General features: G+C 37.8%; 1 protein-coding gene across 4 annotated transcripts in view; it reads left to right on the top strand.

The window, feature by feature from the left end:
• Positions 1-12,554, top strand: part of LOC143852870 (PH, RCC1 and FYVE domains-containing protein 1-like) — a 66,222-nt gene extending 53,668 nt beyond the window's left edge. For all 4 annotated transcript variants that reach the window (XM_077362507.1, XM_077362505.1, XM_077362506.1 and 1 more), the window contains 2 exons: positions 10,768-11,153; positions 12,085-12,554. In XM_077362507.1, coding sequence (XP_077218622.1) covers positions 10,768-11,153; positions 12,085-12,223 — 525 coding nt within the window. In that variant the 3' untranslated portion in view covers positions 12,224-12,554. The remainder of the gene's footprint in view (positions 1-10,767; positions 11,154-12,084) is intronic.
• Positions 12,555-24,912: the final 12,358 nt, after the last annotated feature.

Genomic DNA, 24,912 nt, shown 5'->3' with positions numbered 1-24,912 from the left:
TATAAAATCAGCAGTTTTCATGCCCTAAAAACTAAGAAAAATATGCATGTAAAAAGATGTGATAAAACTTTATTTAAATCACACGTGTGGGTTAAAACATATATAAACAAACCCTCCAACACCTTATAGATTTAGTAATAGTTTCACATAACAAATTTAGGATTTCTACATTAAAAACCCTAAAAAGAAAATCAAAAACTCTTTTCTTGATTTAAAAGAAATCAAGATTCATGTGAAATACATTTAAAATCCTAATTTGAACAACCAAAAACACTAAAAGCAAAAACACATTAATTTTACACTCAAAAGTACAAAAGATAGGTTTTCGGGCACTTACTCGAATACGAAAAACCAATCGTAACTTTTCTTCTTCCTTTCTCCTTTCTTCTTTCTTCTCCCCTCTTTTTTTTCTTTTTCTTAAATTTTTAGGTGATTAAAAATAACCCTAGATGGGTTTATTTATAAACTTAGACTAGAGTTTTATTTCAAGAAGGATTCTAATTATTAGATTCCTAATTATAATCAAATTCTAACTTAAGAAAGGTGCAAATATCAATATTAGGTTTTCTAGCTTATTCTAATATATTATTAATATTTATGTTATATTAGGTTACTTTTAGATTTTATCTTTTTTAAATAAAGCAGCCTAAAAGTTGCCTAATAAGACAAAACTCGTAATTATGCCGAATCCTAACAGAAAATGCTCATAACTTACTCAAATCACATCCAAATCGCTAAATCTTGGGTCCGTTAGAAAGGTATTCGAAATACCCATCTACCGGGATCAAAATCATGTCGAACGGACAAGATTTGATGCCCCAAAAAATAGGTTATACTAAAAGTGACGAAAATACATTATGACCGTTGATTTTTAAGATCGTTTAATCTAATGCGGTATAGGGATCGATCCAACATCTAATTTACATATCCTATGGTTCGAAAACTCAAAATTGAAGATCTTGTCGTTAATCTTTGATCGAAAGATCTACAGTCTAGATTTAATTAGGATTTGTATCTTTATAGACCCTTGGTGGGACCGGGTCATTACAATTCTGCTGTCAAAGCTTTAACATTTGATTTGCTGAGAAGCAAGTTGATAGTGGCAAGTTTCAACCACATGCATTTAAAGGAAGCATATCTGATTGATCACCTTCTAGAGGATGATCTTTTACATCTTGGTCGAGGTTGTTTTCTTTTCTGTTTGGAGGTTCCTTGATTCTTCCTAAGCAAGATTCTTGTATTTTCAAACTGTAGCATTCACCTCTTAAGTATGGAAAATTTAGGAAGGTGGGGGTATAGTCTACTCTTTATCTGGCACAATTGTGACATGAGTGATATTGTTTTTACAAATAATATGAGTGCATAAGCTAGTCATGTGTTATCTTCAAGGTTTTAAATTTCGGTTGGAAATTTTGGCAGAAATCTTGTAAATTTATGGAAACGTATAGTAACATATGCAAATGGTGGATATTTAAGATGAAACTTCGGCAAGCGCTAGAATAAGCACAAATACATACTAAATTTTTTTAAAAAAAAAACACTCGTAAGCAAAAAAAGAAAAAGAAACCAGTGACATGTGTGACACATGTCTGATAATTCATTACATACCACATTTCACATCTATGCATATAAATACGTATACATAATACATATACTTCTTTTCACATGGAATTCATATAAGTATAATTATATAATACATACTGATATAGTAAACCACTAATATACTTACTGTTTTGGTTTCGCTATGGGTTTCGGTTTCGGTATGCGTTTCGGTGGGGATGGAAACATAAATACTTTGGCTGTTTCATGGCAGTTTTGGTGGAAATTTAAAACTATGGTTGTCTTGCCTAATTTGAGTCACTCTTGAATTTTTTGCACGTGAAGCCATTATGACAGTAAGAAATAAAGCCCTTGCACTGTCTCAACTCAACTCAACTACAAAGCCTTTGTCCCAAACTAGTTGGGGTCGGCTAAATGAATCCTTTAGAAAAATTTCATGAAGAAGGTGAAAGGAATCTACCCAGCTCTAATCCTAGCTCTAGTTGGGTTCTTCTATGTGGAAAATATAAGAAGAGGCGAAAAGGAAGAGAAGGGAGAGAGAAATCAGCCATGTAGAATATGGTAAAGAGAAGTGTTGCTTCCACCCACCCCAACTCAATATATTGTGATCCAAATGTTGAGCTACATTAGTTCCTTTCTACTATATAAAAATTATACATAGAAATGAATGAAACGATTTTTTCCCCTCCATGATATATAACAGCGTGCATAAATGCTAACAACAACTACTTTCTACTATCTCCCCTCAAATTGATATAGCATCAATTTTCCAGCCAGAAAATTATTTCGACTGCAAGTGGTTCCTTTGGTGAAGTGATATGCTAACTGTCATAGTTTTAAATTTCCACTGAAACTGACACGAAACAACTGAAATGTTTTTGTTTCCATCCTACCGAAACGACACTGAAATTGAAATGCCTACCAAAACCAAAATTGTATGTGCATTAGTGGTATATTATATCAATATATTTTACATAATTATTTGTATATGAATTGCATGTGAAATGTAGTATATCTATTATGTTTTTTTTTTTAATGTAGTATATCTATTATGTATAAATATTTATTTGAATTCATGTCAATTGTGGTATGTGTTGAATTATCAGACACGTGACAACACATGTTACTAAGTGTTCGATGTTATTAAACCATTATCGATGGTTGTCTTGCTTATGTGATGGTTTGCAAGTGTGTAAGTGTACTTATTCTAGTATTTCCCGAAGATTCAACATAAAATTTTATCATTTGCATGTTTCCATATGTTTTTGTAATTTTATAGTATTTCCACCGAAATTTCCAAACCGAACGGAAATGGTTCGGTTTTCCTGGTGACCGAAATCAAAACCGAAACCGAAATCTAAAACGTTGCTAACTGTTACTAAGATGGACTACACAAAAGTTAGTCAGACCATGGGAATGAATCTGATGAATTAAATGACTGACAATCGCAATCTGTTTGGTGCACTCATGCAAGACTGGATTGGTGGCGATCTGAATTGGAATCTTATTATCGGCATAGAGAGTATGATTCTGAATTGGCAATCTGAAAAAAGGGTGTTGATCAGAGAGTAGAGCAGACTAGAAGCAACAGTCATAGATCAATACTTGCCCTCAAGAAACGATTTGTACACTACATCATGCTTTTTACATTTCAGGAATATTAGTGAGTCCCCAAGAAATATGCACTACACTGTGGTAGAGTGTTGAACAACTTGTCCAGTCAGCATCAACATCAACATCAACATAAGCAGTAAGGTTATGATGATGAAAGAAAAATGAGGTACGAACCAAGGTGCCACATAAATATCAAAAGAGTATAGTGCACAGTAGTAAGATCACAACAGATTAAGTCACTATTTAAAAAGTACGAGAGATGTTGATATGCGTAATCTTCAAACAAATCAAGATCCCAACCAAGGTTTTAAATTTCGGTTTCGATTTCGGTCGTCATGGAAATGGAAACATTTCGGTTTCGGTGGAAATCTTGTAAAATATGGAAATGCATGGAAACATGCAAATGATGAAAGTTTTTTAATCTTTTTGTTCGTAGCATCCATATCTCAATGAATGAATGAAGTAAGAAAGAGAAAGAGAAAGAGAAGAAGGAAAAGATAGACAAGAAGAGATGACAGAATTAGAGAGGTCTTCCACTCATAATATATATATATATATATATATATATATATATATATATATAGTGTGTGTGTGTGTGTGTGTGTGTAACTAGGGTTATAAGTACAATGACAGAAATATTCATATGGGTATGTAATTACAACACTACTTCCAACCCCCCCCCCCCCCCCAAAAAAAAAAAAAAAAAAAGGCCGGAATGTATATGATACAACCCCATCTTGATACACATATCACTTAACCTAGCTCTGCTTAGAGGTTTAGTAAACATTTCAGCTATCTGATCATTTGATCCAGTGAAAATTGTGCAAATCTCCCCCTTTTGAATCATTTGACGAATAAAATGACAGTCCATCTCTATGTGATTCGTCCTCTCATGAAAGACTGGATTTCAAGTGATATGAATGGTTGTGTTGTCATCATAATGGAGTGAGGCTAGTGATGAGGAAGGCAACCCAATCTCTGACAGAGAAGATCTCAGCCAAATCAACTCGCCACATATATGGGCCATGGCTCTGTGCTCTACATCTGCCCTTGACCTGGCTACTACATCCCGCTTCTTACTTTTCCACAAAACAAAGTTACCTTCAATAAAGGTACAGTACCCTGTAGTAGACCCCCTGTCTGTAGGAGATTCTGCCCAGTCTACATTTGTATACCCATCGACTCTCATGTGATTATGCTTTCTGAAGAACAATCCTTTTCTAGGGCTTTCTTCAGATATCTCACAATCTGGGTGACTGCTGACCATTGAGACGGATGTGGCGAGCTCATGAACTTACTGCAAATCAAATGTCCGGACGAGTTACTGTAAGATAGATCAGTTTCCCAACTAGACGTTTGTATCTTCCTAGGTTCTCTAGTAGCGTAGCTCCCCCTGATCAAGAAGACGCTTGACAGTTGACACTGGCAGGGGAAGAATACGACTGGAAAGAAGTAGACAAACTAATGTTACCGGTCATATGGTTGGAGGCTCCAGAATCAATGAGCAAGGGGCTGGAACTACTAAGAAAACAAGATGGGGTGCTACCTTCCTTTGCAAGTATGGTAGTGGGCCGCTTCCCTTTGTCCTGGGAGCGCAATAGAGCCTCATACTCGGCCCATGAAAACAACTAACATGTCTGGAGGATCAATCGGTAGTGGAACGGCAGGAGAGTCGTAACTCGAGATGGAGATCATAAGAAAAATCAATAGAATGGCCCTCCAGACCACAGTGAGTACATAATCGGGATCCACGGCCTCCCCCTGAGTACCTACCACCACGACGCCCACGACCGTAGCTCCGCGACTACCACGAACAAAGCCAGACTGAACAGCAAGAGCAGATCGCTCAGCGGGTAGTGCTACCGGCACCTCATCTCTCATGGACCGCTGTACCCAAGAGAAAATCTCGTCAAGTGGTGGTAAAGCGCCTGAGCCAACAATCTACTGACGAATCGGAAGGAACTCGGGCCCCAAAGAGTCCAAGTACTAGATCTGGCACTTAGTACTGCAGGGTCTACTTTAAATGGCATAAACATGTCCAGCTGCTTACAAAAAGTGTCACGAACTAAGAATAGTGCTCACAGAGGGACATGTCAGCACTCTGTAACTAGAGAAGCACTCTGTAACTAGAGAAGCTCCGAGTACACATCACAAATCTGAGCAAGGTAGTTGGCGCCCGAGTAAAGAGTCTCGGCACGTTTCCAAACAGCCTTGGACGTAGGGAGATACATCATCAGCCCAGTAATCTTGGACTCCATATTGGTCCATAGATGGGCCTGAATATTGGTCCATACTCTGACAACACACAATCACTACCAACAAAGTCAAATTAGCAACCATCTCTCTTGGAGCCGACAAACAACGGATGGAAAGTGAAGAATAGGTTTTTAGATCATCAATCCGAAGGATGAATAAAAAGGGATTGTTGTACAAATAGTGAAGATGATTTGGTAATCAAATGGAATGGGGGGTGTATGGGGTGGTGGAGCTGCTCTAAGGGGGTGAAAGGAGGGACGCGGGGGGGGGTAATACCAGATGGGTGTGAGGCGGCGTTTTTTTTTTATGAATGGCTGTGGGGAGGCATTAATAATAGGAAATGGGGATGGGGTGGTTGGGACATATGAGAGGATGGGGTGGCCCCACTATGAACGTACGCACCTTCCAATCTTAGGAGTGTGTGTACAGCAAGGTGTGGGAAAAGTTTTGGGTTTCCAAATCAAAGCTCATCACTTCCTATTTAACCTCTAATGCAATTTTTACCAATTTGCCCTCATTTAATTAAGTTAGCAAACCCTAGATTTACCTCTACAAATTTCAATTAGGGTAACTTTATCAAAACAACTTAGTTATTTTGCAAGGAGTGTCATTATCAATATATATAAAAGAAAAATTTTTCGTCGTTACAAGGGGGTTGTTAGTGTCAGGGTTTAGGGGTTCCAGGAAAGAGCGGATGGGAGGTGGGGCGGGGGGAGTGGTGCTGGTTGAGGGTGAAATCGAGTGTAGGGTTAGGGTTTAGGGGTGCAACAACAAGTATGGGAAAGATGGGGATGGTTTGTGTGTGTGTGTGTGTGGAGGGGGGGGGAGTGTTTGGCGGGGGTAAGCAACTTCAAGGGTGGTGCGTGGCGACTTCTCACAACCATTGGCTTTGATACCATGTTCGTAGCATCCAAATCTCCATGAATGAATGGAAGAAAGAAAGAGAAGGAGAAGATAGAGAAGAAGAGATTAGAGAGTTAGAGAGCTCTCTCCCACTCATAAGATATATATGTGTGTGTGTGTGTGTGTGTGTGTGTGTGTGTGTGTGTGTGTGACTAGGGTTATAAGTACAATGACAGAAATACCCCCATATGAGTATGTAATTACGACACTACTTCCAACACTTAAAAAAAAAAAGTGCAAATGATGAATTTTAAGATGAAACTTTGGGAAATGCTAGAATAAGACACAAATACATACTTAGAAACCATCACACAAGCAACAAAACTATCCATAATGGCTTAATCATGTCAAACACCTAGTGACAACTAACAAGCATTGTTACACATCTATAACAATAAAATCAATAGAGAAGTACAGTGTAAAGAAGTACAAGAAAGTACAGTGACTTGTCTTCCCTCTAAGGACCCCAACTCTATGTCAATACCACATAGAGTTATGAGGTATTATTGATCCCATGGCGGGTCTGACATCCCATGCATGAGATACAATTACTTTGTGGTGCAGTTCAATGATGTTGCCCACCAAATGCCATTCTCTGCATTAATGAAATGAAAAAAATAATATCTTTCGTTTTTTTGTTATTTCGACCATTTCGGGAATTTTGATCGAATTTTGAAAATTTCGGTCAAAATTTCGGGGAAATAATGACGTAAAAGGAAATCATGTGAATTTTGTTTCAGTGGGGGTGGAAATAGAAACATTTCGGTCATTTCGGGGAAAGCTAAAACCATTCTCCCAACTGGCCGAAGATAAAAAATAGGATCGTAAAGCTGAGTGCCATTGGCTTGAAAAAAGTCCAGATTAAGCTCGAGGAGTATCCACCATTCTAGTGTATGCGTGGTGTGCAAGGGTAATTAGTTTTTGTTTTATTTATTTCGGCTAACCAATACCTAAGATGAAAAAGAGACACCTCTAGATCAAGAATGTGTGTCAGATGACCCAAGTCCATCGGAAAAAGTGGGCTGAAGAAATAACATCAGCTGAGAGATACCACCCATGTAATATCCATATAGAATGATGTCTATCCATATAGAATGATGTCACCCTCATATATAAATAATATAGTAATATGATGGGGATCAAGTATGAGAAGAGCGGGAATCTCGAGAGACGTTCCATAAACATATGCTGAAATGGTTCCCATGGGGATCTCCCACATCATGTGGAGGAAGGAGGGATGCAAGTTGTCTTGCCACCTGGGCCCAGTTGTTTCTTGACGATAGTTGGAGGAGAGTCATGTTTTTTATTTTTTTGAATGGTAGAGGAGAGTAATGTTATTTAGTTATTATTTGTCATTTTTACTACTGTTGCTGTTAGTTAGTTTTTTTTAATTAGGACTGTTAGTATTTTGTTTTGGAAGTTAGTAGGTTTATTTAGAAGTCTAGTTGCCAATTTTGGTTAGCACTTAGGAATATTTAGCAAGTCGTTGGGAAGCATCTCTATATTTGTTAGGCCAAGGGCCCATCGAGATGATGCTATGAATGTGTAAAAAAAAAAATCATGGAAGTGATTTCTGCTCCCCAAGGTGTGAAGCCCTGAAACCTCTTCGTGTGATGCCTTGAAACCCCTTTGTGTGATGCCTTGGGCTGTGTTAGTGTGATGCTAACATAGTTATCCTTATCCAAGCCATCATATCTGTTATTTCTACTTTAGTTCTTGCTTTTATTTGTCCTAGATCATCTAGTTTTTTCCATACTTATTTCATTAGGTCTCTAGTTTCGGTCATACTTGAAGTCCATTTTTCCATCTTTGTTAGTAAAATCCCTGAACAGTTTTCAGAAACCTGTGTTCTCTTCTTTGTTAGTAAACCCAAAGATTTCCATTCAGGCTGTTTCGATCTTTCAATCCTTTATTTTTACAGCAGAACTGTTAGGTTTGTTCATCTTGCATCCAAATCTTCCAAATGATCCTATTACAATCTGCTCATCTAGTTTTATTTATCGTTACAAAATCTGTTAAGACCCGACTTAAGTTCTTGCCTAGATGATTGTATCTAACAAGATTGATCTTAGGTTTAAGATCTTAGTTTTTATGGAGATTAATTTCCTTCCCATATTCGTCCTACATCAGTTTTGTATCAATGCTTTTGTTCGAATGTCGTCGTGAAGCAGCAGGGTCTCTATGGGTGTATTAACTGAAGCCCTAAAAGATGAACTCTTAATGAATATGGAAAATCAGTTGGATAACCTAGAGGATCATCTAGATTATCTATGGACAGACATGGTTCGCAATGGTGCAGAATCATACGAAAGTGTCTGAGTACGTGAAGGTTGGGTTGAATGGATGGCCCAATATGTTCTTTGGTGGACAGAGGAGCAACGAAGTATACAATATCTCTACGTTCAACCAACAATCAATCCTATTTGGTAGGAATATGTCAACATTGGTAGAGATGTGTACGGGATGCTCAAAGCACTTGTCAACATTTTCCTTAGTGTATGAAGGTGCAAGTGTGATGTCAAAGTTTGTGCAGGTGAGTCAACTTGCTTGGGATCAAATTTGGGCAAATCACTGCAAATGCTCGGGCTCTGGTGAAGATAACTTCACTGTATTCTTTCCTAGAAACGAACGAGATGAGATTATATATCATCTATTGCTGTGTAATCTTAACCATGACATGGCATTGAAGGCAGTGATTGGGAGGGCTGAACCCCTAATTTATTTTTCACTGTTGCTACCACAACCTTACCAAGAATTCAACAGAAGATGCTACCTAAGTAGGTCTTGCCATCCAATTTAACTGTTATGATCATGGTATTATTAGGGGTATCGCTCATCCCTATTATACCATATCCATTTCACGGGACCCGGTAGTCCTGTTGGTAACCTCCAAACTCAAGGTGTCGACATCATGTCGTTTGATTACTCAACCAACCTTCGTTGTGCACAAAATAGTCTCTGGTCACACCACAAACAATTTTCAGCTGCTACTGGTCACTCTACAATAACCCACGAACATAAATCTCAAGGTGGTAAAATGGATAGGGAGATAATGTACACTTTCTCCAATTCCAGTGAGATCAGTTTTGGTCTCGAGATTTTTATTTCAGTTCAAACCTTCCATCATTTCCCCTTGCACAAATCCTTGGTCGAGCAAATCATTCCGGTTTTATCGAAACTTATTTTACTGGATTTTTTGAGAAAACAACACCCTAGAATATGTCCTCGAAAATCACCAAAAGTTTTGTAAAATAGTGCTTCGTCTTTCTTCAAGGCATCTACTGGTGCTGATATCAGCAGTTATACGCGATTATGTCACCGCTTTAGCTGTGGTGGGTATTTTGTGTGTGTGTGTGGGTGGGTGGGGGGGGGGGGGTGGGGGGGGGGGGGGGGAGGTGGAGTTGGAATGTGAAATGAGCAAGTAGGGATGAGAAGAGTAAGAATAGGAGAAGAGAAATGGGATTTGGGGGAATAGAGACGATTGGATCGACACCCCCGCCAAATGGTATTGTATTAGTGCGATATTTAACATAATTATAAGTATGCCCTTATGTTTCTCATAGGCAAATTACACTATGATTTAACTGCTTAAAACCTCATTAGAGTATCTGAAACATGTTTATTCTTGAGCCTGGACAAAAATATTGGTTGACTTCACAGTAGGGTGTACTTGGTCGCAACCTACTTCTAACAGGAAACTTGATGATGGTTGAACTCTAATACTGAACCCCTAAAATTTACACTTTGGATGGCGCTGGTTCACTCGAAAGGAATCAGATATGGAAAAAAAAAACAGCCATAAAATCTGGAAGAGTCTGCAGGTATTAGCTTTGAAGTCCTCACTTGATATACTAGAAATCTGATCAACATTCTTTTGCAGAACCAATGAATTCTCCTAGATGAGAAATGTCATGTGGGCCTTAACTTGGGGAACCATAGTCTTATTTTTCCATGAGAGCCCTCCTAAACAAATTTTCTGTAGAATTAGTGGAGTCTGGAAATTCACGTAGATTAAGATCTCTTGAAAGATAAATTGGATTGTTCTTAATCTGTGTTACGTGACATTTGAATGGGCAACATACCTATGTGCCTTGATATTTGTATTAAAATTTTCTGCAAACCCCTTGATACTAGAGCCTAGCGAATACCATTTTTTTGCAATACTACTCTCCATTAAGTAGCAATCTTTATTATAAAGAAACATAAAAGACCACTCCTCCATAGGATATTGTACTCCCATGCATGGATTGGAGCAACTTGACCTGCATGACATGATATGGAGTGCCCCCTCGTTTTGTCGAAGGTCCAACCAACTGCTCGAATATACTCATTTTGATCATTTTGTTGGGAAATCTCATTTAGCCTTCATTTTCGGTCACATTCTTGCATACTACTTGTTGCTGACACTGCATTTGCATTTTATACTTGTAATAGTTGAAAGACATGGCCGAAAGGCTACCCGTAGGGGTAGTGAGGAACAGCAAACCCCCATCCATGGTGTCTTTTAGTGCAAGCCCTGCGTCCAGTGATGTTTCTGCTGCACCCACTGACCGAATGAACAGTCCAATGACTTCCCGTGAACCGGATTCAAATGGATCAAACACCACACTAATTTCTAATGGCCCATCCTCCATTAGCAACCGGAATTCAAGCCATAACAGATTGGGCCATTCAGAAGTAATGACTAGGAATGGGAACAAAATGATAGATGCTGAACCCAATCATGACTCGGAATGGGTTGAGCAAGACGAGCCCGGTGTATACATTACTCTTACTTCTTTACCCGGTGGTGTCAAAGATCTCAAGCGAGTCCGTTTCAGGTATGTCAAAACATCTCTAGTCCATTTTCTTTTTCTCAGGTTAGATAACTTGAATCTCAAACCAGACAGACTGGAGGTATGAGAAATCTTGACTGTTGTTTAAAATAGCAATACTCTAATGAACATATGAATCAAAGCAATGTACTCTGTTGCTTGTATAAGCATAGTTAAATTTTGGTCCGAATCCAAAATTTCAGCCGAAATATTTCTTTTTCGAAAAGAAATACACAATGAACCAGATGTCTACACGATTTCACTGAAATTTCAGATTTTGTCGAAGTCAATTGAAAATTTGTTTTTCACCCTTATTTATAAAATTTTCACCAATTGGATTTCTACATGATTTCACCTAAATTTCGAATTTTGCCGAAATCAATTGAAACTTTGTTTTTCACCCTTATTTATAAAATTTTCACCGAAATGTTAAAAGATTTCCACGGAAATTGTTGAAATTTCCACTGCAATTTTAGACATTTCCAAGGAAATTTTAAAAATACCGAAAATTTTAACCTAAATTTACATGATTTCGGCTGAAATTTCCACCGAAATCGATTTCGGTGGTGGCCCAAACCGACATCGAAACCGGAATTTAAAACCTTCTGTATAAGTACCATGGTTTTAAATTTCCGAAATTTCGGATTTCGGTGGGGACCGAAGCCGAAATTTCCCGAAATTGGAAATTTTGCGAAATTCCAAATTTCGGTCCTAAATTTTGATTAATTGACATTTTTTATTTTAAAAAAATGTTACAAAATTTCGGCCGAAATTTCGAGCCAAAATACCAAATTTCGGCCCGAAATTTTGGATTTCGGTGGGGTCCGAAATCTGTACCGAAACCGAAATTTAAAACCTTAATAAGTACTACAATCTTCTCTTTAGGCGCATTTATTTGTGGAGCCTTATTTTTTAACTTAATCAACATCTAATGCAGCCGAAAACGGTTCAGTGAGAAACAAGCAGAACAGTGGTGGGCCAAGAACCGGGCGCGGGTATATGAACAGTACAACGTGCGTATGGTAGATAAGTCAAGCATTGGCATTGGGAGTGATGATGCATCTCATTTACATTGAAGCAATCTGTAAATCAGAAGTTATCTCTGAGTCTGTGCCGCAACTGTCGGGCAACTCTTGTCCATTGATTAGATGATCATCTTACACTCTTTGAGGGAAGGATTGATATAAATGAAGAGGTATTGATTGTGTATTAATTGGATTTTCTTTCTTTTTTCTTTTGTGTGGAAAGTAGAGTGGGGTTGAGGTTGAGGAATGTAAATTCTTAATTGGTAGCTGGCTTTTGTTGAGAGTAGCTGCCTTGTAAATCCATACGCAAATTGTATCTCATAAGCAAATGTATTCTCTGCTTCTGCTTTATTCCAAAAATGTGGTCCACAATTGTAGTCCATCTATCTTCTTTTGCTTTCCGAACCATGGTAGTAATTTTTCTTTTTTTAATTTTTGGCTAAGTGGAGGGTTCAGAAGTCTCAAAATATTTGGTATACTAGATCATTAAGGGTTTCCTTAGTTGCACTAAAAATTGTGAAAAGCAAAGTATATTTTTTTTGGGTGCACTAGATCATTAAGGGTTTGTTTAGTTGCACTAAAAATTGGGAAAATCAAAGTATATATTTTTCTGTTCCTAGCATTGTTTGGTTGCCATTTACTATTCACATGACATTCCTCATCGGCTGTGAATTTTCCAAATGCAAGCTTTTTCTGTTCTTTGATTTTTTCGCTCAAATAAATGACAATCTATATTCTTTGTACTTCCATATTGTGTACATCCAAAGCTACAAAAAGTAAATTGATATCAATTTACAAGTAAAAATAAAGTAGAAGTAAAAATCATGTTTACTTTCCCATTTTGGAATGGGAAAATGAGATCAATTTGCTTTCTTTTCTTTTCTTAATAAAACATTGTTTAGTGGCAACCAAATACACCCCGAGTCTTCAAGTTATGGAAATGAAACTGGAGGCAGTTCACCGAACAAAGTTCTCAAGGGGAGGGGGGCTGAGCTGGATGTCATGGGTCATGGGATGAACATAGCTGCCACTTAAACCCCTCTTCTAGGCAGTAGAGAGGCTTTACTCAAGCTTGGAAGATTGAAGAACATTCGAGAAGTCTAGATTGTGTAGTAAATACTCTAGGAGCTTCTTGAGTATTTTTTAGGAATCTCGGTAGAGATGAGTATAGAGAGTTCTGAAAGTCCAGAAGTTTTCCGGAACAGTTGTGTTAAACAAGCTAAAGGAACATATATCAAACTCTTTGGAGGTGGTCAAGGAGTCAAAGACCAACGTAGATTTCCTTGAGAAGGAAGCAACCAACGACAGGGCAATCAATAAAGTGATCCGCAAGATATGAAATCCTGCGCCCATTGCATCGTCTTAGAGATGCCAAAGACTTAGAGAACTTCCTATGAATTAGATTAGAACAAATCTCATCTATCCCCCTCTAATATAGGGTTTATCATTGATATCCTATCAAAAAGTTACACCCTGTGTATAATTTACTTTGATAACATATTTTTATCAAATACCACTAGTTTTAGTCAAACAATATATGAAAAACTATCTTCATTATTCTCTCTTATGGAAATGGTGGATTTTTTGTTGGCATATTCTATACATTGTTCATGTAGCCCAACACACCCATATTTATCTCCCTATTAAGCATCCCTGTTTGGTATGATCGAAGTCATATAAATGTTACATTGAATGAAAAGAACCCATCAGGTCTTGGGATTACCTATAGCCTAGAACTAGAACATCTCAATCATCAGATAGAATTAATATCTAAATTGTTATTCTCCCATCAATGATCTCATTCAGTATGCACAATTATTTTACACCCTTACACGAACGCTTGGGGCCTTCACCCTAGTGACTGAGATACGTTGCCCTCTAGTATGTCAAAGTAGCACATGTGTCAGTTGTACTAGAATTTGATGTCAAGCCAACATTCCCAGTTCATAACTATTCTAAATCTACTAGGAAGTAGGAACCAGAACACCACATCTCCCGTATTTGGTTTCACAACCCAATGAATGGTATTCCTATAATGTTAGCTATGGAACATTATGTCAAGATCTAATGTTAAACTTAATGTAATATACACATAGCAATTGTGATAGTTAAATGAATAAAACCATGAATAAAATATTTGATATATCTCATAAACGCATATTTACAAAATCCAAATAGAAATTAACTTATGAGGGCCTACAATACTAACTTGAGGGTGGGTATTTTGATAAGCAAGTGTAAAACCTAAACCAAAGTTTTAAAATTATTTTTATGTTATCGTATAAATAGGTTTTTGGTTGATACTGTGGAGGATAGTATCGAAAATAAGTCTGAAACATTCAACTCTTAATTAGTTAAGTTCAAAATTTTACAAAATATAAAAATAAAAAATCTAGAATATGCACACATGCGTGTGAGTGTGCGTGTGTGTATGTATCAAATGATTGCCTAAGAAAATGATCAAAATTAGTCCATAATTCTTTATGGGTAGCCAAATTATAATAAACAAGTTAAATTAACACTTGATGAAGTATTTAAAAATGTAAAAAAGAAAAATATCGGATAGATAGGAATCAATTCAAGATTCATTAAAAAAATATCTATCCTAATAGTGTTCTCATATTTTTTTTTTTATACGGCTACTGATATTGGCACTACCATAATTGCACAAACTCAGCTTGTCTTTTCTTTTTTAATTGGTTTCTAAGAGCTTTTTGAGAACTGTACTTACCTTTTACATCTGTTTAAATAATAATAATAAATAGACTAGATGAGTTAGTGCTATTGTAAAAACATGGTAGTGCCAACATCAGTAGCCATTTTATATTTCAAACAATCTTTTTTAATATTTGAGGAATGTGGTAAGGTTATAATCATATGGACGTTGATCAGGCCTACGTTTACGAAATTAGTTTTGATAGTTGTCCACTGAAATTTCCCTTGTTAAAATTATAATGATTTAATTCAAAAAAATTCTAATAAAAAATTCATTCCGTCCATGGCAGAATCAGAACACCAACTCGCGGGGTGGGAATCATATTCTTTCCTTTTGCCCACATTAATTCATCCCCGGTGTCATTTCCACCCCTGGTTCGGTGGAATCAGAATAAGATGTTGATTCCAGTTTCTAATTCCGGCAATCCAAACGCACCCTAAATGTGACTTGTTGGTAATTTACTTCTTTTTTGACATTCTCTTGTAGAACACTAACGCCATGTTTCGATGCCTCATGTTTTTGCACTTGGATTTGGATTTGAGTTTTGGATAAAAAAAATATCAACCATCCTCATGCTGATGTTGTACGAGAGATTGGGAGGGACAGCAAAGTCGAGGAACAGCGAGGAGGAAATGATATCCCCCCCCCCCCCCCCCAACATTATATGTTAAGTTTTAAAGGCAAAGGAAAACATTAAGTGGGGTGAATTTATCCTAAAGCAGTGAACCACTCCAACCAAAACCATTCCGGGGCGGTATCCTTCCAAATAATGTCTTGCAAAACAGATTTGCAAATCGGATTTGTTTTCCACTATTGTAGCTGATTTGGAAATCTAAGGATCCGATCCAGTTCCAAATCACAACTGCAAATGTGAGAAATCCAAATCTAAATCTTGTAGGTATCCAAACGTGGCCTAACTGAATGGGTGAGGATTGTCCTATTAGTAAGTATTGTTTTCCAAGTTATTTCACAAAGCTTTCCAAGGCTTTTTCTTGGAAAAAAATTGGACAAAATAATCTCTTATTTATAAAAAGGATTTTCTAAATTGTATTTGAGGGGAAAAAAATTCGACGTCACCAAACATGCCATGCATACAAGGGTTAGCCTGTGGCCACAGAAAATAGAGAAAAATACGGAATGTGCATACAAGTTTCGAGAAATTACGGATTTAAGGTACTTTTAAAAACAAGCATCAAACACGGGTGATTCTTCAAAATCAGGTGGGAAAAAGACCCAGTGCCCTTCTGACATCAACAGAGTCTTCATATGTTGCCCTTCATGACAAATTCACAACCCAATGTCAATCATTATCTTTAAAGTAATATTTTATTATTTCTCACTTATCTTTTGGGTGAAAACGGCTACGTTATTGAATGCTAGTGCACAACCTGTGCATCTATAACTAATTCGCCAAAATTTTGCTAATATACGTAGGATATTTAGAGATGGAAACAATTTTGCTAAAATCATGGGACATAGTGGAGATTTTTTTCTCCAATAAATAAAAATAATTTTGCTATTATACGTGGGATATTAAGTAATAGAAACAATTTTGGTAAAAACGTGGGATATGGTGAGATTTTTTCTACAATCCAAATATATCACCTTATAGAGAGAGTTTTACGTTTTTTGAGGAGGGGTGCCACGTGGCGCACCCACGTTGAGAACGGTGATATTATTAAATTTTTGATTATTTTTCACGTCTCTTTTGGCTTAGAACGGCGAGTTATTAATATTTTATTATTTCTTACGTCTCTTTTGGTTAAGAATGCTGCCGGATTCTAGAGTACGCCGCCGGAATAACAAATACGACACTGGATTCAAGGACACCCACTGTTCAAAGATATCAAGTACGCCGCCGGATTCAAGGAACACCCACCGGTTACAGATATCAAGTACACCGCCAGATTCTAGAGTACGCTGCCGGAAATAGGGTGTACGCCGGCGGAATTTCATACAGAGAGATGACGGTATTGTTAGAAGACGTCACCGTTCCATATTGATGTCCACGTGTCGTGGATCAGACCGTCTATGCATATTGGCGACGACTAAGATTTAAACGAACCCAAAGAGACTCTGGGTTCAAAGGAAAATTTCAAATCTAAACCAAACCAGCTGTGTACAGAGGTGCCGGCGTTCCAATTTTTTTTTTTTTTTAGCACGTGTAAAGCATCCATCCGTCTCTGGTTATTTTTTGACGGCTAATATAGAAATGAACCCAAGGTTATGTCGATTCAAATACGCATTCAGCCGAACCAAAAGAAGCCTTGTGAAACACGCCAATTTAATGGGCAGTTGTTAACTAACCAACTTCTCTAAAAGCTTAAGTTGTTGGAGAAAGGTGTTATTTATCTTTTATACTTTAACACTCCCTCGCACGTGTGACTCACTTGGCAAACACGTGGCACATGTGGTCCCACTTTGGGCCGACCATCGCATGTGGATTTATCCGGGAGGTTTGAACTCCAGACCTTTGGCTCTGATACCATGTTAACTTACCAACTTCTCTAAAAGCTTAAGCTGTTGGAGAAAGACGTTATTTATCTTTTATACTTTAACAGCAGTAATGAAAATGGCAGCTGAAGGACGTTTCTGTTGATGTCAGAAGGGTATTGGGGTCTTTTTACCACCCATTTTTGAAGAATCACCCGTGTTGATGCTTGTTTTAAAATGTATCCAAAATGCATAATTTCCTGAAACTTGTGCCCCCATTCCATACTTTTCTCTAGAAAATATCTATCATTGAAATGCAAAATAAGGAGAAGAGTGACATTATCAAAACGGAGTTCATATACAGAAACCAAAGTGACTAAAACTGTTAAAAGAATCCATCTCCACACAAATTCTAAGTGGAATTCCAACGAAAGCTATATATATAATACCCATCACTTTCTTCGCGTATCCACTTTTGGCATCAAAACAAAGAGGCCTAATCCTTCAGAGGATTTTCCCACAGAAATTGATATTTCCACCCTCTTTCCCATCATTTCCGTCCCCCTTTATTTATCTTTTCATGAAAAGAAGCCATTTTCAGGAAAAGACAAACAAAGAGAGTGGAAATCCCATTTACCTTTTCCCACCACCCACGAAAGCTATATTTATTAAATGGCATGCTTCCAAATTCCCATTGTCCTCTTTGCTTGTCTTGTAGAACATGACTCAGAACACTCCATGTTAAGAAAAAAGGTTGTTTTCCCAAACAAATTTCAATGAATTATTCTTGTAGAAACAAATGACGTAATCATTAGAGAAGAGCTTTAGCATATACTAGACGATGGTGTATAACAAATATATGAACCTCGTGTTTTGTGATTTGATGGCACAACCTATCAACAATTACAGGTACATACTTACTGGGGTCCCAGTCCTTTGGAGTGTCATGGGCCCTATTGTCTTGGCCACCATTATTAGGTCAGGACTTAAGGTCGCATCGAGAGAATATATCTGAACTTTGGTATCCCAACCAAGGTTTAAAATTTCGGCTTGAAATTTCGACTTCGGTCGAAATCTAGTACAAAACCGAAAACAATATTTTATTCATTATTAAATTTCGGTCGAAATTTCGGTGAAATATTAAATTAATATTAAAAAAAAAGATTTTTTGGTCAAATTTCGGCCGAAATGACCGTTTCGGTTTTGATTGATTTCGGTGTCGGTCTCCACCGAAATCTCGGATCTCAGTTGAAATTTAAGACCATGATCCCAACAAAGCCATATACGCGGGTTTTGTGTTAATGAGATTTTTTTATAGGAGATGATGAACCTTTGGTGGAAATGTAGAAGAAGATAGTTGCTTCAAGACACGTTAAAATATCACTTTTCTTAAGTAAATATTCGCCCCCACCACTTGAATAATTGATGTTCATTGGGATTCGTGAATTTGGCTCCAAGATACAATGAAACCCAATAGATCTAATCTATCGTTGTCTGTTGACGCACAAAAAGATACAGATCCGAAATACCCTCAGATTAGGTAAGTCTACGAGATGTTGGTTTCAATTTTCACGAAAAACAGATAATCAGAGAAGAGAGTTCAGAAATCTCAACAGAGAGCGAAGGAGGCAATGAAATTCACTAGAGAATGGCATCCACAATGTAATCTCATATTACACCAGAAATGGAGAGTTTTTGGTCTATTTATAGACCTGGTAACTTTTCATACTGCAAAACTCCTTCCCGGGTGGGTCTGCCTATATACTTGCCAAACTTCCTTCAAGGGACTTCCGGGTACCCTCCACCGCTTACAATGATTGAAAGAGAGAAAGTAAACCTTCTTCAAAGGATAATACAACAATTTAACTCACAAGAATACAAGGATAGTGATATACAAAAGATCCTGATCCAATCCTCATAAGAATGTCAAGTAGAGGCTTAAGAATGATAAAACACTCAATAATGTGTTCCAAGAGAATTTAAGAGTATGTTAATGGTTTAAGGGTGTTGATGATGAAGAAGGAGAGAGAGAGAGAGAGAGAGAGAGAGATGGAGAAAAGTGAGTCTACAATGTGACCTCACACATAATATGATATATATATATATATATATATATATATATATATATATATATATATATATATATATATATATATATGCTTTGGGTTACCTAAGATTACAAAGACTAAAATACCCTTCGAACTCCTCCTCAAGCTGAAGTGTATATGTCTTACAACTGCAGTTTGTTACAAATGTCGCTCAACTTAAACTTTCCAAATGGTTTGGTGAACACATCAGCCAGTTGATCTGCGGATCCAGTGAACATAGTACAAATCACTCCCTTTTGGAGCTTCTCATGATTGAAATGACAATTCACTTCAATATGCTTCATCCTTTTATGAAAGACTAGATTTGAGGTAATATGAATAGTTGCTCTATTGTCATCATACAAGGATGCTGGAGATGAGGAAGGAACACCAATCTTAGACAAAAGTGACCTCAACCACATCAACTACCCACACGTGTGAGCCATAGCTCGATACTCTGCTTTTGTACTAGATATAGCCACCACATCTTGTTTCTTACTCTGCCAAGATACCAAATTTTCGCAAGCAAAGGTACAATACCCTATGGTCGAACTCTTTTCTACTGGAGAGATCCTACCCAATCTGCATCAGTGAATCCGTTCAACTTCACATGATTATGTTTTCTGGAGAACAAGCCTTTCCTAGGAGTGCTCTTCAAGTACTTAACTATTTGAAGAAATGGTATGCGAAGAACTCATGAACTGGCTAACCGCTCCCACTACCTAAGAAATGTCAGGACGAGTCATAGTCAAGTAAATCAGCTTGCCAACCAATCTCCTATACCTGCCCGGTTCTTTCAACAACTCCCCATAATCTGCATAGAGCTTTACATTAAGAACCATAGGAACCTCAGCAGGCTTTGTTTCCAAGGATACCATCTTTCCTAATATATACTACACATTGTTCCTCTAAGAGAAGGAATGGCCACCTCGAGAATATGCTACCTCCACTCCCAAAAAAGACATAAGTCATCCTAGGTCTTTGGTGCAAAACTCTATCTGAAGGAACATTTCAGCTTCTATATACTCGCCATGTCATTTCCAGTAATGATGATGTCATCCGCATTCACTATCAAGAAAATATATTCAGCATCAGAAAGGGAACTAAATACCGAGTGATCAACAGCACACTGCTTCATACCAAAGAGCAACACCCTCACTAAATCTCCCAAACCACACTCAGGGAGATTGCTTCAGGCCATAGAGAGCCTTACAGAGATGACATACTAACCCCATCTCCCCCTAAGCAACATACCTAAGAGGTTGCTCCATATAAACCTCCTCAGTGAGGTCACCATATGAAAAAGCATTCGTCACGTCCAACTAAGATAATGTTCAGCCCCAGTTTACTGCCAAAGAGATAAGAACCCAGACAAATGGAATCTTCGCAACTGAAGAAAACGTCTCAGTATAATCCACCCCAAACGTCTGAGTGTAACCCATTGCAACCAAGTGGGCTGTCAAATGCTACTATACCACATGGCAAATACTTAATGGAGAAAACCCATCGACTGAAGGAAGATTATCCTCATCCGGCCAGATCGCTATGCGCAGCAGAACAAAAATCGCATAGAATTTTAATTTTTCTTTTCGATCTTGCTTTTGCCTAAGATCCTAGAGTCTTGATTAGTTAATTATGTTAATTAAACATAAAGAAATACATATTTGAAAAAAAATCAAGGAACCACGCTGCTTGATCTACTCTTCGAATGGTTGCGATTGTTCTCAACGCCGTGAACCCCTCAAGTTGAACTGATGGATTTTTTTTCTTTGCACCGTTGATCGTGGATGTAAATAACACTTATTCACTTCTTTAAGGTCAGATCTAATCAGTACCTTTGATATAAAGATCAAAGAATTAGATTGGAAGCCTTTCTCTTTGAATATATTGAGTGAAATTCCAACAATTGGAGAAGATGGAGAGAGAGAGAGAGAGAGAGAGAGAGAGAGAGAGAGAGAGGAAAACAATTTTCCAAGGAGAGGAGAAGTTGCTGACGAATTTTGGAGATGGAATAATCTCCAAATTCGTTCAGCCCTCTCTCTTAAATAATACGAAGAGTTTGGTTTGATCTTACCCTTATTTATCTCTCTCAATTCCTATCCAATAAGAAGACTAGTTGCATTAAGACTCATTGATGAATTGGGACTCTTCCCAAACGTCCAAGGCTCTATGGGGATGCCCAAGAAACCTTGGGGAATGTGTATTGAAGTCTCTCTCCAGACCTTGTGGTCTTATCTCATAAGAGTTGGTGTTGGATACAAATTGATTGCTTTGTAGATCCTACATTTTAGCAATTCTTATCCAAAGAGAAGCTTGAGTGCAACTCAAAGTCCTTGAGAAATTGGGAACATTTCTCCTACCTCTCCTACTGTTTTGGGCGTGTGGTAGGCACCACCAAGCTTATCCAAACGTGTAGTCCTATCCAAATTCCCAATTCCATTCTAATTCCTTAACTTTTGCAAAATCGGTTTAGGAATAACTATCCTCATTTGGATTTCACATTATTATACTTATTATTAAGGGAAAAATACACTTAGACCCCTGTGGTTTCTGACACATTCAATTTAACCCCTAATGTTTAAAAAGTTACAAATAGACCCCCGTGGTTTCAGTTTGTGTAAGGTAGACCCCCTCAGTTGATGGTTCGTCCACATATTGAAGGGTTAGGATGATCCTTTCGAGCTGATTTTTTGGGCACACCCTATCTATGTCAGAGCCCATCAAATGAACGCTTTGGATCATCCAAACAATGTGGGCCCACTGTGTTTTTGGTAGTGTGGGCATGAATACAAACACTACCAAAAACACAGTGGGATCACATTGTTTGGATGATCCAAAGCATTCATTTGATGGGCCCTGACATAGATAGGGTGTGCCCAAAAATTCGGCTCCATAGGATCATCATAACCCTTCAATCTGTGGATGAACCGTCAACTGAGGGGGTCTACCTTACACAAATTGAAACAACAGGGGGTTTATTTGTAACTTTTTAAACATTAGGCGTTAAGTTGAATGTGTCAGAAACCACAGGGGGGTCTAAGTGTATTTTCCCTATTATTAGTCATATTAATAATATATAATAATTTATAATAAATGAATAATTAATTATCCATTTAATTAATTACTAACTCGTATCCAATGGGAGTTATTTCGGCTCCAATTTGTCTTCAAAAAATTCTCTAAGTGTCTCTTTTTAACTATTAACAAAGACATGTATGTATATATATAAATATATATATATATATATATATATATATATATATATACTTTATTAATATCTACATTGATCTAACAGATCATATCCGTCCGTGCAATTACATAAAATGCGGAACCATGATCCATTTGGATGTTACCAAGTCATTCGAGTTATGAGTGGGATCGTCGCAGGGATCCCACGGTCGATCCTGCAGAACCCTATGGTTGGCTCCACTGCGATCTTGCTCTGTAGTTAAACTACACTCGCATTAGGTCAGTGGCCTCCATCGAGACGTAACCCTGAAGATGACTGTCAGATCATCTTACCCCTAATCACATCTTGTACGTGCACGTCCTCTCTTCTTGAATACATCTACTAAGTTGAGTCATACGGGCTGTGAACATCTTTTACCCCCTTGTCCCACTCTTGGTATACCATTTTGGTCAAGCGGTGTTTGGCCTCCAAATGCATTTGTAAAATCCTTTGAAAACATTTCATTGTTTCATAAAACATTCCGATAAACCTCTTATCAAGTCTGCCTGGCCAGGCTATTTAATCGGCCTACCGCTCTGACATAATTTTAGATGTCAATCCCTAAATTTTAGCACGAAGAATCCCATTTTGAGTATCACTATTAGCCTCGAGGGTTTGCTCTAGGATATAGCTCTATCCGAATGTGACACTAAAGTAGAATCACTATGAGATAGACTAAGACCGTAGAACGGGCCGACAGACCAATAAGATCCCTCAGGTCTAAGGACATGTGAAGGGTCCTGGCTGGAAGAACAACTTTATTCTCTTTTGTCCACAAGTTGTTCTTTATTTGATCTGGTTCGGTTGTGCAATCCAATCGTCGCACCCACTCTTCTTGCTTAGGGTCCACTACTCAGATGATAAGTTACCTCATGACACATGCATGTAGGCAAGACTGGTGCTAGTTGTATACAGAAAGAGATGTTCAGTCTCTTTTCCAACTAGAACCGAGATGCCATTTCTCCTTGCTCTTGAATCCTTTGAGTATGTCATTTCTCTATGCTACCTAAGGATGAACATGTGTCATAAAATAAGCACATCACACACATTCATTAATATAATACCCATTTATGTCATCAAATAAATCTATAATGATTAATATATATGCCATTCTACTAGCTTTTTAGGGCATATATACATGGTTGTGAAACCAACTGTCAAGTGCCATTGGAATGAAGAGCATCCATCTCAGCATCCATAGCTGTGTGCCAACCTGGATGAGTTAATGCTTCTACTCTAAATTTAGGAACAACTACAGAGGACAAAGAAGAAGAAGAAAGCATTCTATGCTCCAAGTATGGCAGCGACAGAAGTGAATAGGGTCCAAAAGTTCATTTGGGGACTTCATCCTTTGATCAGGGCTCATATTAGCAATCTAGATTTCAAGATAGTAGAAGCAGCATGTGCTGAAGCAGAGAAAGTGGAGGAGGAAGAGAGGAACTTACATGCTTTCAAGAGTCAGGGCAGATCATTTCCTATACAAGGACTTCCTAATTAGAGTAAGATAGGAGGTACTTCATATCAGTCTGGTGTTAGAGCATATCAAGTTTGTGGGAAGACTAATGGTGGGCCTTGTATGTTGATGAAGGGAGTGTGTTATTATTGTAGAAATTGAGATATAGATGGACTAAGTGCATGGAGCCGCCTAGACAGCAGAGTAAGCCAATTGTGTAGGGCCAATAGTAGCAGTTGAGGCCACCGTTTCATTGGCAATGGTTCAAACCTCATGGCCAATAGTTTAGACCTCTAGTTAAACCGTAGCAGCTAGTTAATAGGCCACCTTCACAGAATCAGATGGGTAGGAATCAAAATCAGCCAAGGACTAACCAGAATCATAATTAGCTGAGGGTGAATCGACAGTAGGGACAGGGGAGACTAGCATCACAACAGGGTCGGATACATTCATTGACCCATCAAGAGGCCAATGCCTCGAATGAGGTTATAGAAGGCACTCTTTTGATTTATAAAGTAGATGCTAAAATTTTAATTGACACTAGGTCTACACATTCATTTATATCGATACATTCATTGACCCATCAAGAGGCCAATGCCTCGAATGAGGTTATAGAAGGCACTCTTTTGATTTATAAAGTAGATGCTAAAATTTTAATTGACACTAGGTCTACACATTCATTTATATCCCCTACATTTGTTAGAGCATTGGCCATAACACCAAATCCCCTAGGATTTTCTTTGAGGATCACTACCCCTATAGGAGATATGATGGAGACTAGTTTTCCTGCAAGGGGTGTGGTTAAGATAGAAGATCAAGTCC

This window comes from Tasmannia lanceolata, unplaced genomic scaffold (genome assembly GCF_043159265.1).
Source record: "Tasmannia lanceolata isolate RefF3 unplaced genomic scaffold, GAP_Taslan_0.1 ptg000019l, whole genome shotgun sequence".
In the NCBI taxonomy this organism is placed as follows: domain Eukaryota; kingdom Viridiplantae; phylum Streptophyta; class Magnoliopsida; order Canellales; family Winteraceae; genus Tasmannia; species Tasmannia lanceolata.
The sequence above is the reverse complement of the archived record's forward strand: the minus strand, read 5'-3'. Positions and strand labels throughout refer to the sequence as shown.